General features: G+C 55.0%; 1 protein-coding gene across 2 annotated transcripts in view; it reads right to left on the bottom strand.

Annotated features, from left to right (window-relative positions):
- Positions 1–16,494, bottom strand: part of DNAI7 (dynein axonemal intermediate chain 7) — a 43,730-nt gene that overhangs the window by 7,761 nt on the left and 19,475 nt on the right. For both annotated transcript variants that reach the window (XM_083180817.1, XM_083180818.1), the window contains exons 6-9: positions 15,271–15,417; positions 9,638–9,741; positions 6,978–7,260; positions 1,276–1,393 (exon numbers count right to left, since the gene is read on the bottom strand). In XM_083180817.1, coding sequence (XP_083036943.1) covers positions 1,276–1,393; positions 6,978–7,260; positions 9,638–9,741; positions 15,271–15,417 — 652 coding nt within the window. The remainder of the gene's footprint in view (positions 1–1,275; positions 1,394–6,977; positions 7,261–9,637; positions 9,742–15,270; positions 15,418–16,494) is intronic.

A 16,494-nucleotide genomic window follows, 5' to 3' on the forward strand; every position in this document is an offset into this window, starting at 1 on the left:
GCGTCCGCTCGCCACGCTTCGGGCTCGGTGGCTCGTTGCGCTCGCCACACTATTCTATTCTCAACTCCACGCCGACGTGGATAGTGGGGGTATGAAAAGGTCGGAGGACGCGTACCGCCGCGCTCGCCACGCTTCGGGTTCGCGTTGATCGTGGGGTGTCGTTAACAATTGTGGGGGACATTTCACTGCTAAGGGTGCCTATTTGGGCTCTGTGGCCCATTTAACATTGTTTCCTATGGCAAAATCGCGGGCATTGAGGCATTGAACTGAAAAATCGCATCCATTGAAAAATTTAACATTGATCCCTATGGAAAATCGCGGGCATCGCGTCGGTCGCGTCGCACCCGTTACTGTAGTGCATGCGATGGCCGCGATGCCCGCGATGGGCGCCGTGCTAGGTAAAGAGTACCATACTAGGTGATTCATCGCGCCCTATGGGCGCTCTTCACACCGGCGTAAGGGGCTGCGCCCCCTTAATTTGTGGACGTTTGTATTGTGAGACATATGGTTAGAATTGTATGTAAGATGCCTGTATTGCAACTTGAGTTATAGGTGAAATGTGTTAAATAGAGAGCATATGATGTGGAAGGGGGGGTGTATTGTTTTGTTTAATTAAAAAGCGGTTACAGAGTAAGATGCACATTGATAGTGTGAAGGGTACAGTGACATTTGTGGGTGGGGGGAGGGCTGTGTGTGCATGTTGTTTAGGTGTGTGTGTGTGTGTGCAATAGTATAGTAGGGTGTTTCTGAGTCAGTGGCTCCCCACTGGCGGAGGTCACGACACAGGAAAACAGGGGGCTGGGTAGTGATAGGGGTGTGTGGGCATAAGGGGGACTAAAGAGGAGGGTGGGAGATACTGTGCAGCTTCTGCCAGTGGGTGAGGGTCCAGTGTGGCAGTACAGGAGTACAGGATGGTGGCCCTGAGTCAGTGTCTCCTCCTACTGGGTGGGAGTTAGGGTGCATGAGAGCAGGAGGCTGGGCGGCTCACCTACATCATGGTGGATGGTGGGCATGTACTGTAGCCCTGGCTGGGGGGGGGGGGGGGGGGGTAGGTGATGTTAAGGGGATGGTGGTGTGTATAACACTGGTCTTTTCTCTAGGGGGGTGGGCTTGTGTATAACGCTAGGCGGGAACGGTGTCGACCTAATGACTGTCGACCTAAGTGGTGTCGACAATACGACCGTATCCTCACGCTCAGTATTGATGATAATATCAGATTAGCTAGAACTGGCCACAAATGCAGGTCCACTCAATAGTCTGGTACAGTACACAAACCTTCCGTGGCCTCCCCAGCGTGGCTCTCTGTCTCCCTCCTGGCCGTATCCTCCACCTTCTCCTGGGGCTCAGTAACGCTGTGCGCATCGTCTCTGGAGGACAGGGAGCTGATGATGCTCTGGAACAGACAAGACTATCTCACAGTGGTACAGATCGGTGACTGACGAAAGTCCCGGTATCAGGGAACCAGATCGGGAACATGTGCATGTTACACATGAACAAACCAACACAACAACACAAAACGTGACACTTTGCAGAACACAAGACCGGAGTCTGAGTAGGACATGGTGGAGACATGTTTTTGGTATGTATGTGCCTGAGTCCTGATTATGTAGCTACAATGTCGCACATGATGTCAGAATTAGGGGCACTCCTGGATGGTGACTAGGAGGTAACGGGGGGAGCAAGAAGACGTTACATCTTATCGGAATATCGCAGGTGTGTTGTAGGCGTGTCGCCAAAAGCGGTTGCGGAAAGAGAAGCTCGTTCGCTCACATAGGTGGTGATGCTATGACGGAGAAAGGGCTGGTACAAGTATTGATGGTGTGACCGATGACGCATGTAAGATGTAACAAATCGATAATTCTCCGGACACTTGCACACTCGCACTGATTTGCATCAGTAGACAGGTGTGAGTGTATGTACTACTAGTGACAGAAAGCATCGGCCAGCAGCAGAAGACATGAGATGGAGAGCAGGGAAACCGTCTCCACAAAGGAACTGATCTAGAACTGGTGATGGCAGATGTTCTAGCACAGGCCTAGGCTAACTGTGGCTCTCCAGCTGTTGTGAAACTACAATTCCCAGCATGCCGTGCCACACTTTTTGCACTCCCTAATAGCAAAATGGTGGCGAAGCATGCTGGGACTTGTAGTTTTACAACAGCTGGAGAGCCACAGGTTGCCTAGGCATGCTGTAGCAGAATGGAAACTTTGTAAATGCAAACACTGTAATGAAACAGCGCCCCTAGAGGCCAAATAGTATAGTGATTTATACCAAGCAATTACGGATCAATTTACTAAAATTTCTAAAAATGAAAACCAGTGATGTTGCCCATAGCAACCAACCAGATTCTGTCTATCATTTTGTCGGACGCAAGCTTTAGTAAACCCCAAAGTGTTCAGTAAAGTTCTGCATAAACAGCTGGAGGGTGCTAATCGTGAACTGCTCGTCAGTCCTCGCTAATGTCCCAGGTGAGAACTGCTGGCCGGTCCTCGCTAATGTCCCGGGTGAGAACTGCTGGCCGGTCCTCGCTAATGTCCCGGGTGAGTACTGCTGGCCGGTCCTCGCTAATGTCCCGTGTCAGAACTGCTGGCCGGTCCTCGCTAATGTCCCGTGTCAGAACTGCTGGCCGGTCCTCGCTAATGTCCCGTGACAGAACTGCTGGCCGGTCCTCGCTAATGTCCCGGGTGAGAACTGCTGGCCGGTCTTCGCTAATGTCCCAGGTGAGAACTGCTGGCCGGTCCTCGCTAATGTCCTGTGTCAGAACTGCTGGCCGGTCCTCGCTAATGTCCTGTGTCAGAACTGCTGGCCGGTCCTCGCTAATGTCCTGTGTCAGAACTGCTGGCCGGTCCTCGCTAATGTCCTGAGTGAGAACTGCTGGCCGGTCCTCGCTAATGTCCCGGGTGAGTACTGCTGGCCGGTCCTCGCTAATGTCCCAGGTGAGAACTGCTGGCCGGTCCTCGCTAATGTCCCGTGTCAGAACTGCTGGTCGGTCCTCGCTAATGTCCCGGGTGAGAACTGCTGGCCGGTCCTCGGTAATGTCCCGTGTCAGAACTGCTGGCCGGTCCTCACTAATGTCCCGGGTGAGAACTGCTGGTCAGTCCTCGCTAATGTCCTATGTCAGAACTGCTGGCCGGTCCTTGCTAATGTCCCGGGTGAGAACTGCTGGACGGTCCTCGCTAATGTCCCGGGTGAGAACTGCTGGCCGGTCCTCGCTAATGTCCCGTGTCAGAACTGCTGGCCGGTCCTCGCTAATGTCCCGTGTCAGAACTGCTGGTGAATGTCCCAGGTGAGAACTGCTGGCCGGTCCTCGCTAATGTCCCGGGTGAGAACTGCTGGCCGGTCCTCGCTAATGTCCCGTGTCAGAACTGCTGGCCGGTCCTCGCTAATGTCCCGGGTGAGAACTGCTGGCCGGTCCTTGCTAATGTCCCGGGTGAGAACTGCTGGACGGTCCTCGCTAATGTCCCGGGTGAGAACTGCTGGCCGGTCCTCGCTAATGTCCTGTGGCAGAACTGCTGGCCGGTCCTCGCTAATGTCCCGGGTGAGAACTGCTGGCCGGTCCTCGCTAATGTCCTGTGGCAGAACTGCTGGCCGGTCCTCGCTAATGTCCCGGGTGAGAACTGCTGGCCGGTCCTCGCTAATGTCCTGTGGCAGAACTGCTGGCCGGTCCTCGCTAATGTCCTGTGGCAGAACTGCTGGCCGGTCCTCGCTAATGTCCTGTGTCAGAACTGCTGGTCGGTCCTCGCTAATGTCCCGGGTGAGAACTGCTGGCCGGTCCTCGGTAATGTCCCGTGTCAGAACTGCTGGCCGGTCCTCACTAATGTCCCGGGTGAGAACTGCTGGTCAGTCCTCGCTAATGTCCTATGTCAGAACTGCTGGCCGGTCCTTGCTAATGTCCCGGGTGAGAACTGCTGGACGGTCCTCGCTAATGTCCCGGGTGAGAACTGCTGGCCGGTCCTCGCTAATGTCCTGTGGCAGAACTGCTGGCCAGTCCTCGCTAATGTCCCGGGTGAGAACTGCTGGCCGGTCCTCGCTAATGTCCTGTGGCAGAACTGCTGGCCAGTCCTCGCTAATGTCCCGGGTGAGAACTGCTGGCCGGTCCTCGCTAATGTCCTGTGTCAGAACTGCTGGCCGGTCCTCGCTAATGTCCCGGGTGAGAACTGCTGGCCGGTCCTCGCTAATGTCCTGTGTCAGAACTGCTGGCCGGTCCTCGCTAATGTCCCGGGTGAGAACTGCTGGCCGGTCCTCGCTAATGTCCCGGGTGAGAACTGCTGGCCGGTCCTCGCTAATGTCCCGGGTGAGAACTGCTGGCCGGTCCTCCCTAATGTCCCGTGTCAGAACTGCTGGCCGGTCCTCGCTAATGTCCCGTGACAGAACTGCTGGCCGGTCCTCGCTAATGTCCCGGGTGAGAACTGCTGGCCGGTCCTCGCTAATGTCCCAGGTGAGAACTGCTGGCCGGTCCTCGCTAATGTCCCGGGTGAGTACTGCTGGCCGGTCCTCGCTAATGTCCCGTGTCAGAACTGCTGGCCGGTCCTCGCTAATGTCCCGTGTCAGAACTGCTGGCCGGTCCTCGCTAATGTCCCGGGTGAGAACTGCTGGCCGGTCCTCGCTAATGTCCCGGGTGAGAACTGCTGGCCGGTCCTCACTAATGTCCCGGGTGAGAACTGCTGGCTGGTCCTCGCTAATGTCCTATGTCAGAACTGCTGGCCGGTCCTCACTAATGTCCCGGGTGAGAACTGCTGGCTGGTCCTCGCTAATGTCCCGGGTGAGAACTGCTGGCCGGTCCTCGCTAATGTCCCGGGTGAGAACTGCTGGCTGGTCCTCGCTAATGTCCTATGTCAGAACTGCTGGCTGGTCCTCGCTAATGTCCCGGGTCAGAACTGCTGGCCAGTCCTCGCTAATGTCCCGGGTGAGAACTGCTGGCCGGTCCTCGCTAATGTCCCGGGTGAGAACTGCTGGCCGGTCCTCCCTAATGTCCCGTGTCAGAACTGCTGGCCGGTCCTCGCTAATGTCCTATGTCAGAACTGCTGGCCGGTCCTCGCTAATGTCCCGTGTCAGAACTGCTGGCCGGTCCTCGCTAATGTCCCGTGTCAGAACTGCTGGCCGGTCCTCGCTAATGTCCTATGTCAGAACTGCTGGCCGGTCCTCGCTAATGTCCCGGGTGAGAACTGCTGGCCGGTCCTCGGTAATGTCCCGTGTCAGAACTGCTGGCCGGTCCTCGCTAATGTCCCGGGTGAGAACTGCTGGCCGGTCCTCGCTAATGTCCTGTGTCAGAACTGCTGGCCGGTCCTCGCTAATGTTCCGTGACAGAACTGCTGGCTGGTCCTCGCTAATGTCCCATGTCAGAACTGCTGGCCGGTCCTCGCTAATGTCCCGGGTGAGAACTGCTGGCCGGTCCTCACTAATGTCCCATGTGAGAACTGCTGGCCGGTCCTCGCTAATGTCCCGTGTCAGAACTGCTGGCCGGTCCTCGCTAATGTCCTATGTCAGAACTGCTGGCCGGTCCTCGCTAATGTCCCGGGTGAGAACTGCTGGCCGGTCCTCGCTAATATCCTATGTCAGAACTGCTGGCCGGTCCTCGCTAATGTCCCGGGTGAGAACTGCTGGCCGGTCCTCGCTAATGTCCCGTGTCAGAACTGCTGGCCGGTCCTCGCTAATGTCCCGGGTGAGAACTGCTGGCCGGTCCTCGCTAATGTCCCGGGTGAGAACTGCTGGCCAGTCCTCGCTAATGTCCCGGGTGAGAACTGCTGGCCAGTCCTCGCTAATGTCCCGGGTGAGAACTGCTGGCCGGTCCTCGCTAATGTCCCGGGTGAGAACTGCTGGCCGGTCCTCCCTAATGTCCCGTGTCAGAACTGCTGGCCGGTCCTCGCTAATGTCCCGGGTGAGAACTGCTGGCCGGTCCTCCCTAATGTCCCGTGTCAGAACTGCTGGCCGGTCCTCCCTAATGTCCCGTGTCAGAACTGCTGGCCGGTCCTCGCTAATGTCCTATGTCAGAACTGCTGGCCGGTCCTCGCTAATGTCCCGTGTCAGAACTGCTGGCCGGTCCTCCCTAATGTCCCGTGTCAGAACTGCTGGCCGGTCCTCGCTAATGTCCCGTGACAGAACTGCTGGCCGGTCCTCGCTAATGTCCTGTGTCAGAACTGCTGGCCGGTCCTCGCTAATGTCCTATGTCAGAACTGCTGGCCGGTCCTCGCTAATGTCCTGTGTCAGAACTGCTGGCCGGTCCTCGCTAATGTCCCGTGACAGAACTGCTGGCCGGTCCTCGCTAATGTCCTGTGTCAGAACTGCTGGCCGGTCCTCGCTAATGTCCTGTGTCAGAACTGCTGGCCGGTCCTCGCTAATGTCCTGTGTCAGAACTGCTGGCCGGTCCTCGCTAATGTCCTGTGTCAGAACTGCTGGCCGGTCCTTGCTAATGTCCTGTGTCAGAACTGCTGCCCGGTCCTCGCTAATGTCCCGGGTGAGAACTGCTGGCCGGTCCTCGCTAATGTCCCGGGTGAGAACTGCTGGCCGGTCCTCACTAATGTCCCGGGTGAGAACTGCTGGCCAGTCCTCGCTAATGTCCCGGGTGAGAACTGCTGGCCAGTCCTCACTAATGTCCTGTGTCAGAACTGCTGGCCAGTCCTCACTAATGTCCCGGGTGAGAACTGCTGGCCGGTCCTCGCTAATGTCCCGGGTGAGAACTGCTGGCCGGTCCTCGCTAATGTCCCGGGTGAGAACTACTGGCCAGTCCTCGCTAATGTCCCGGGTGAGAACTGCTGGCCGGTCCTCTCTAATGTCCCGGGTGAGAACTGCTGGCCGGTCCTCGCTAATGTCCCAGGTGAGAACTGCTGGCCGGTCCTCGCTAATGTCCTATGTCAGAACTGCTGGCCGGTCCTCGCTAATGTCCTGTGTCAGAACTGCTGGCCGGTCCTCGCTAATGTCCCATGTCAGAACTGAAGGCGTAATATATATATATATATACCTCTTGATTTCCCTCCTACCTTTCTCTCCTCTGCCTTCATCTCCTCCTCCATCACCAGGACACTCTCCGTCGGCTTTTCCTCTTCCCCCGCCGGGTTCCAGTCATCGGTGGCGCTCTCTGGGACGATGGTGTCAGCAGCAGGGGCTTCCTGGGCCTTCCTGTGGTGTAGCAGGAACGTCGGGCTTTGGCAGGACAGGTGATCGTAGACCGTGTGCAGGATGCGGACAGCGATGCTGCTCAGTGCTAGCGGCTTCGGTAAATCAAAAGAGACGGCTTCCTCCTCAAAGTCAAAGCCTTTAAATCTGCAGGAAAGCAGGAACTATAGCGGGTATCTATAAGGGGTTTGTATGTTCTCCCTGTGCTGTCATAGAACAGCCTGAAAGGTTAACCAGCTGCTGACAGGTTCGAAGGGTGTGTTAGGGTACTGATTGTAAGCTCCAGTGGTCAAAGAGTGATGTGAATAATACATTGGTTCCAAAGTGAGCCTGCAGTCTGATGGTATGTATGTAAGTCTGTAGTGTGACAGTGTTATCAGGCTGCAGTGTGACAGTGTGTGTGAGGCTGCAGTGTGACAGTGTGTGTGAGGCTGCAGTGTGACATTGTGTGTGAGGCTGCAGTGTGACATTGTGTGTGAGGCTGCAGTGTGACAGTGTGTGTGTGGGAGGCTGCAGTGTGACAGTGTGTGTGAGGCTATAGTGTGACAGTGTGTGTGTGAGGCTGCAGTGTGACAGTGTGTGTGTGTGAGGCTGCAGTGTGACAGTGTGTGTGTGAGGCTGCAGTGTGACAGTGTGTGTGTGTGTGTGAGGCTGCAGTGTGACAGTGTGTGTGTGAGGCTGCAGTGTGACAGTGTGTGTGTGGGAGGCTGCAGTGTGACAGTGTGTGTGAGGCTATAGTGTGACAGTGTGTGTGTCAGGCTATAGTGTATCAGGCTGCAGTGTGTGTGAGGCTGTAGTGTGACAATGTGTGTCAGGCTGCAGTGTGACAGTGTGTGTGAGGCTGCAGTGTGACAGTGTGTGTGAGGCTGCAGTGTGACAGTGTGTGTGAGGCTGCAGTGTGACAGTGTGTGTCAGGCTGCAGTGTGACAGTGTGTGTCAGGCTGCAGTGTGACAGTGTGTGTCAGGCTGCAGTGTGACAGTGTGTGTGTGTGTGTGTGTGTGTGTGTGTGTGCGAGACACTGCAGTGTGACAGTGTGTGTGGGAGGCTGCAGTGTGACTGTGTGTGTGTGTGTGTGTGTGTGTGTGAGGCTGCAGTGTGACAGTGTGTGTGATGCTGCAGTGTGACTGTGTGTGTGTGTGAGGCTGCATTGTGACAGTGTGTGTGATGCTGCAGTGTGACAGTGTGTGTGAGGCTGCAGTGTGACAGTGTGTGTGCGACTGCAATGTGACAGTGTGTGTGCGACTGCAGTGTGACAGTGTGTGTGTTTGTGTGAGAAACTGCAGTGTGACAGTGTGTGTGGGAGGCTGCAGTGTGAGTGTGTGATGCTGCAGTGTGACAGTGTGTGTGAGGCTGCAGTGTAACAGTGTGTGTGTGTGTGTGTGTGTGTGTGTGAGGCTGCAGTGTGAGAGTGTGTGTGAGGCTGCAGTGTGACAGTGTGTGTGTGTGTGTGTGTGTGTGAGAGGCTGCAGTGTGACAGTGTGTGTGAGGCTGCAGTGTGACTGTGTGTGTGTGTGTGTGTGTGTGAGGCTGCAGTGTGACAGTGTGTGTTAGGCTACAGTGTGACAGTGTGTGTGTGTGAGGCTGCAGTGTGACAGTGTGTGTGTGTGAGGCTGCAGTGTGACAGTGTGTGTGTGTGTGTGTGTGTGAGAGGCTGCAGTGTGACAGTGTGTGTGTGAGGCTGCAGTGTGACTGTGTGTGTGAGGCTGCAGTGTGACTGTGTGTGTGTGTGTGTGTGTGTGGCTGCAGTGTGACAGTGTGTGTGAGGCTGCAGTGTGACAGTGTGTGTGTGTGTGTGTGTGTGTGTGTGTGTGTGTGAGGCTGCAGTGTGACAGTGTGCGTGATGCTGCAGTGTGACAGTGTGTGTGAGGCTGCAGTGTGACTGTGTGTGTGTGTGTGTGTGTGTGTGTGAGGCTGCAGTGTGACAGTGTGTGTGTGAGGCTGCAGTGTGACAGTGTGTGTGTGAGGCTGCAATGTGACTGTGTGTGTGTGTGGCTGCAGTGTGACAGTGTGTGTGAGGCTGCAGTGTGACAGTGTGTGTGTGTGTGAGGCTGCAGTGTGACAGTGTGTGTGAGGCTGCAGTGTGACAGTGTGTGTGTGTGTGTGTGTGTGTGTGTGTGAGGCTGCAGTGTGACAGTGTGTGTGATGCTGCAGTGTGACAGTGTGTGTGAGGCTGCAGTGTGACAGTGTGTGTGTGTGTGTGTGTGTGTGTGTGTGTGTGTGTGTGGGAGGCTGCAGTGTGACAGTGTGTGTGTGTGTGTGTGAGGCTATAGTATGACAGTGTGTGTGTGAGGCTGCAGTGTGACAGTGTGTGTGTGAGGCTGCAGTGTGACAGTGTGTGTGTGAGGCTGCAGTGTGACAGTGTGTGTGTGAGGCTGCAGTGTGACAGTGTGTGTGTGAGGCTGCAGTGTGACAGTGTGTGTGTGAGGCTGCAGTGTGACAGTGTGTGTGATGCTGCAGTGTGACAGTGTGTGTGTGAGGCTGCAGTGTGACAGTGTGTGTGTGTGTGTACATTTGCCATCGTACCTGGGGTTCTTGTTGAGATTCGCCCAGATGCACAGTGTGACGTTCTCATCCTTGATGATTCTCTGCATATTCCCAGTGTCTATGTCAGACATGGCTGCAGCGTGCTGAAAGGAAGATATATACACACAGTTGTACAACACAGAGATATACGCAGACGCACGGCACAGAGATATACGCAGACGTATGACACAGAGATATACGCAGACGTACAACACAGAGATATACGTATACGTACAACACAGAGATATACGCAGACGTACAACACAGAGATATACGCAGACGTACAACACAGATATACGCAGACGTACGACACAGAGATATACGCAGACGTACGACACAGAGATATACGCAGACGTACGACACAGAGATATACGCAGACGTACGACACAGAGATATACGTATACGTACAACACAGAGATATACGCAGACGCACGGCACAGAGATATACGCAGACGTACAACACAGAGATATACGCAGACGTACAACACAGAGATATACGCAGACGCACGGCACAGAGATATACGCAGACGTACGACACAGAGATATACGTATACGTACAACACAGAGATATACGCAGACGCACGGCACAGAGATATACGCAGACGTACAACACAGAGATATACGCAGACGTACAACACAGAGATATACGTATACGTACAACACAGAGATATACGCAGACGTACAACACAGAGATATACGCAGACGTACAACACAGAGATATACGCAGACGTACGACACAGAGATATACGCAGACGTACGACACAGAGATATACGCAGACGTACAACACAGAGATATACGCAGACGTACAACACAGAGATATACGCAGACGTACAACACAGAGATATACGCAGACGTACGACACAGAGATATACGCAGACGTACGACACAGAGATATACGCAGACGCACGACACAGAGATATACGTATACGTACGACACAGAGATATACGCAGACGCACGGCACAGAGATATACGCAGACGTACGACACAGAGATATACGCAGACGTACAACACAGAGATATACGCAGACGTACGACACAGAGATATACGCAGACGTACGACACAGAGATATACGCAGACGTACGACACAGAGATATACGCAGACGCACGACACAGAGATATACACAGACGTACGACACAGAGATATACGCAGACGCACAAGGCAGAGATATACACAGACGCACGACACAGAGATATACGCAGACGCACCAGACAGAGATATACGCAGACGCACAAGACAGAGATATACGCAGACGCACAAGACAGAGATATACACAGACGCACAAGGCAGAGATATACGCAGACGCACCAGACAGAGATATACGCAGACGCACAAGACAGAGATATACGCAGACGCACTAGGCAGAGATATACACAGACGCACAAGGCAGAGATATACACAGACGCACAAGACAGAGATATACACAGACGCACCAGACAGAGATATACACAGACGCACAAGACAGAGATATACACAGACGCACAAGACAGAGATATACACAGACGCACAAGACAGAGATATACACAGACGCACAAGACAGAGATATACACAAACGCACAAGACAGAGATATACGCAGACGTACGACACAGAGATATACACAGACGCACAAGACAGAGATATACACAAACGCACAAGACAGAGATATACACAGACGCACAAGACAGAGATATACACAGACGCACAACACATATGTATAACAGAGATATACACAGATGTATAACACATACACATGTATGATGGATGACAGCCACACAAGTGATGTACTGGTACAGATCATGATATCGCTGTACCGCTACCTCCACCCACAGTGTCTCTGCCACCAACTATGGGTCACTGTTCCTCTGGGACAGGCCCGGTGCTGCCAGAACCCACTGGTACAGACTGTATGGCTGTACCGCTACCTCCACCCACAGTGTCTCTGCCACCAACTATGGGTCACTCTTCCTCTGGGACAGGCCCGGTGCTGCCGGACCCCACTGGTACGGACTGTATGGCTGTACCGCTACCTCCACCCACAGTGTCTCTGCCACCAACTATGGGTCACTCTTTCTCTGGGACAGGCCCGGTGCTGCCAGACCCCACTGGTACGTGTATGGCTGTACCGCTACCTCCACCCACAGTGTCTCTACCACCAACTCTGGGTCACTCTTCCTCTGGGACAGACCCGGTGCTGCCAGACACCACTGGTACGTGTATGGCTGTACCGCTACCTCCACCCACAGTGTCTCTACCACCAACTATGGGTCACTCTTCCTCTGGGACAGGCCTGGTGCTGCCAGACCCCACTGGTACGGACTGTATGGCTGTACCGCTACCTCCACCCACAGTGTCTCTGCCACCAACTATGGGTCACTCTTCCTCTGGGACAGGCCCGGTGCTGCCAGACCACACTGGTACGGACTGTATGGCTGTACCGCTACCTCCACCCACAGTGTCTCTGCCACCAACTATGGGTCACTCTTCCTCTGGGACAGACCCGGTGCTGCCAGACACCACTGGTATGGCTGTACCGCTACTTCCACCCACAGTGTCTCTGCCACCAACTATGGGTCACTCTTCCTCTGGGACAGGCCCGGTGCTGCCAGACCCCACTGGTACGGACTGTATGGCTGTACCGCTACCTCCACCCACAGTGTCTCTGCCACCAACTATGGGTCACTCTTCCTCTGGGACAGACCCGATGCTGCCAGACCCCACTGGTACGGACTGTATGGCTGTACCGCTACCTCCACCCACAGTGTCTCTGCCACCAACTATGGGTCACTCTTCCTCTGGGACAGGCCCGGTGCTGCCAGACCCCACTGGTACGGACTGTATGGCTGTACCGCTACCTCCACCCACAGTGTCTCTGCCACCAACTATGGGTCACTCTTCCTCTGGGACAGACCCGGTGCTGCCAGACACCACTGGTACGGACTGTATGGCTGTACCGCTACCTCCACCCACAGTGTCTCTGCCACCAACTATGGGTCACTGTTCCTCTGGGACAGACCCGGTGCTGCCAGACCCCACTGGTACGGACTGTATGGCTGTACCACTACCTCCACCCACAGTGTCTGCCACCAACTATGGGTCACTCTTCCTCTGGGACAGACCCGGTGCTGCCAGACCCCACTGGTACGGACTGTATGGCTGTACCGCTACCTCCACCCACAGTGTCTCTGCCACCAACTATGGGTCACTGTTCCTCTGGGACAGGCCCGGTGCTGCCAGAACCCACTGGTACAGACTGTATAGCTGTACCGCTACCTCCACCCAGAGTGTCTCTGCCACCAACTATGGGTCACTCTTCCTCTGGGACAGACCTGGTGCCTCCAGACCCCACTGGTACGGACTGTATGGCTGTACCGCTACCTCCACCCACAGTGTCTCTGCCACCAACTATAGGTCACTCTTCCTCTGGGACAGGCCCGGTGCTGCCAGACCCCACTGGTACGGACTGTATGGCTGTACCTCAACCTCCACCCACAGTGTCTCTGCCACCAACTATGGGTCACTCTTCCACTGGGACAGGCCTGGTGCTGCCAGACCCCACTGGTACGGACTGTATGGCTGTACCGCTACCTCCACCCACAGTGTCTCTGCCACCAACTATAGGTCACTCTTCCTCTGGGACAGACCCGGTGCTGCCAGACACCACTGGTATGGCTGTACCGCTACCTCCACCCACAGTGTCTATGCCACCAACTATGGGTCACTCTTCCTCTGGGACAGGCCCGGTGCTGCCAGACCCCACTGGTACGGACTGTATGGCTGTACCGCTACCTCCACCCACAGTGTCTCTGCCACCAACTATGGGTCACTCTTCCTCTGGGACAGACCCGGTGCTGCCAGACACCACTGGTATGGCTGTACCGCTACCTCCACCCACAGTGTCTCTGCCACCAACTATGGGTCACTCTTCCTCTGGGACAGGCCCGGTGCTGCCAGACCCCACTGGTACGGACTGTATGGCTGTACCGCTACCTCCACCCACAGTGTCTCAGCCACCAACTATGGGTCACTCTTCCTCTGGGACAGACCCGGTGCTGCCAGACCCCACTGGTACGGACTGTATGGCTGTACCGCTACCTCCACCCAGTGTCTCTGCCACCAACTATGGGTCACTCTTCCTCTGGGACAGACCCGGTGCTGCCAGACACCACTGGTACGGACTGTATGGCTGTACCGCTACCTCCACCCAGAGTGTCTCTGCCACCAACTATGGGTCACTCTTCCTCTGGGACAGGCCCGGTGCTGCCAGACCCCACTGGTACGGACTGTATGGCTGTACCGCTACCTCCACCCACAGTGTCTCTGCCACCAACTATGGGTCACTCTTCCTCTGGGACAGGCCCGGTGCTGCCAGACCCCACTGGTACGGACTGTATGGCTGTACCGCTACCTCCACCCACAGTGTCTCTGCCACCAACTATAGGTCACTCTTCCTCTGGGACAGGCCCGGTGCTGCCAGACCCCACTGGTACGGACTGTATGGCTGTACCTCAACCTCCACCCACAGTGTCTCTGCCACCAACTATGGGTCACTCTTCCACTGGGACAGGCCTGGTGCTGCCAGACCCCACTGGTACGGACTGTATGGCTGTACCGCTACCTCCACCCACAGTGTCTCTGCCACCAACTATAGGTTACTCTTCCTCTGGGATAGACCCGGTGCTGCCCGACCCCACTGGTATGGACTGTATGGCTGTACCGCTACCTCCACCCACAGTGTTTCTGCCACCAACTGTGGGTCGCTGTTCCTCTGGGACAGGCCCGCTGCTGCCAGACCCCACTGGTACGGACTATAGGCTGTACCACTACCTCCACCCACAGTGTCTCTGCCACCAACTATGGGTCGCTCTTCCTCTGGGACAGGCCTGGTGCTGCCAGACCCCACTGGTACGGACTGTATGGCTGTACCGCTACCTCCACCCACAGTGTCTCTGCCACCAACTATGGGTAACTCTTCCTCTGGGACAGGCCTGGTGCTGCCAGACCCCACTGGTACGGACTGTATGGCTGTACCGCTACCTCCACCCATAGTGTCTCTGCCACCAACTATGGGTTGCTCTTCCTCTGGGACAGGCCCGGTGCTGCCAGACCACACTGGTACGGACTGTATGGCTGTACCGCTACCTCCACCCACAGTGTCTGCCACCAACTATGGGTTACTCTTCCTCTGGGACAGGCCTGGTGCTGCCAGACCCCACTGGTACGGACTGTATGGCTGTACCGCTACCTCCACCCACAGTGTCTCTGCCACCAACTATGGGTTGCTCTTCCTCTGGGACAGGCCCGGTGCTGCCAGACCACACTGGTACGGACTGTATGGCTGTACCGCTACCTCCACCCACAGTGTCTCTGCCACCAACTATAGGTCACTCTTCCTCTGGGACAGGCCCGGTGCTGCCAGACCCCACTGGTACGTGTATGGCTGTACCGCTACCTCCACCCACAGTGTCTGCCACCAACTATGGGTTACTCTTCCTCTGGGACAGGCCCGGTGCTGCCAGACCCCACTGGTACGTGTATGGCTGTACCGCTACCTCCACCCACAGTGTCTCTGCCTCTGTTGCCAACACTGCTGCACAGTAAACAGAAGGCCTAGTAATAGCCCCCACTGGGGTGGGGAGCACAGAGTCTCTCATACCTTCAGGAGATGTTCAGTGGCCTCGTCGAACTTGGTTTGGAGAAGCGTCTGCAGCTGGTGGACAGTCTGCGTATAATGTTCTGCCATGTTTTCCGGTAGCTCCTCCGATGGGGTGGAAAGAAGAAGAAACTCCAACTCTTTAATCAGCTGCAAAACCACAATAAGGGGGAAATGCACTAATATGAATTTGTGGAAAAAATTCATATTTTCCTAGGAAAATACGATTTTTTGGGGTGTATTCGTATTTTTGGCATGGTCCCCCATGGATTTCTTCGGACCCGGATGGACGCCGACAGACGCCGCCGAATTGGACATCGACATAAAGCCGAATGCCAACATGGATCCGGACCAGGACAAGGCACCGGACCAAGACCCAGGGACCTACCTACGGGCTCAAGATAGGTAAGTATCAGTATGTATGGGCTTTGGATGTATTAAAGTTTTATTTTTATTGTGCGTCAGTGTGTTTATTTCATTATTTCTTTTACTGTGGAAGTACAAGTGCCAGCGGGCCCTTTAATGCCCTGCCGGCTGGGACTTGTGGTTCTCCAAGTCCCAGCTTGCGGGGGAGGCTTGCTGGGACTCATAGTTCCACAGTTAAAAACAATAGTTTTTTTTATTCGATTTTTTTACACTCAATCAGCCCGGTGGCCACCGCATAGGGCCACCGTGGACAGCACCAGGCTTCAGCCTGGTCAGGTAAGTCCTGGAGGGGGGGGACCCCTTTATTGGGGGGGGTCCACACTCCCCCAGGGCCCCTGGCCAGGCTGACTGGTCAGAAGGGTGATGTTTTGGCCGCGGGAACCTATATAATAAGTGTCCCCCGGCTGTGACATTACCCTGCTGGCTGGTTTTTAAAATACGGGGGACCCCTAGTCATTTTGTCCCCCGTATTTTGGGAACCAGCCCCGGACCTGGGCTGGTTTCTTAAAAAAAAAAAAAAAAAAAAAAAAATCGGGGAACCCTTATTTCTCTGGTTTCCTGATTTTTTATTACCGGCCCGGCTCTTTCAGCCTGGTGCTGGTTATGGCTGTGGGGGGGACCCCACGCTGTTTTTTTTATTTATTTATTTATTTTTCAATATTTTTTTTTACACCTTGCAGCCTGCACAGATCTGACTGATCCGTGCAGACTGCCTCCACTAATTCCTATTAGCGGCCGTATATACGAATTAATACGCCATCGGAGGGTTACAAAGCAGTCGTATTTGACTGCTTTGTAAAT

Source organism: Crinia signifera, chromosome 4, assembly GCF_055691185.1.
Source record: "Crinia signifera chromosome 4, ASM5569118v1, whole genome shotgun sequence".
NCBI classification, from domain to species: domain Eukaryota; kingdom Metazoa; phylum Chordata; class Amphibia; order Anura; family Myobatrachidae; genus Crinia; species Crinia signifera.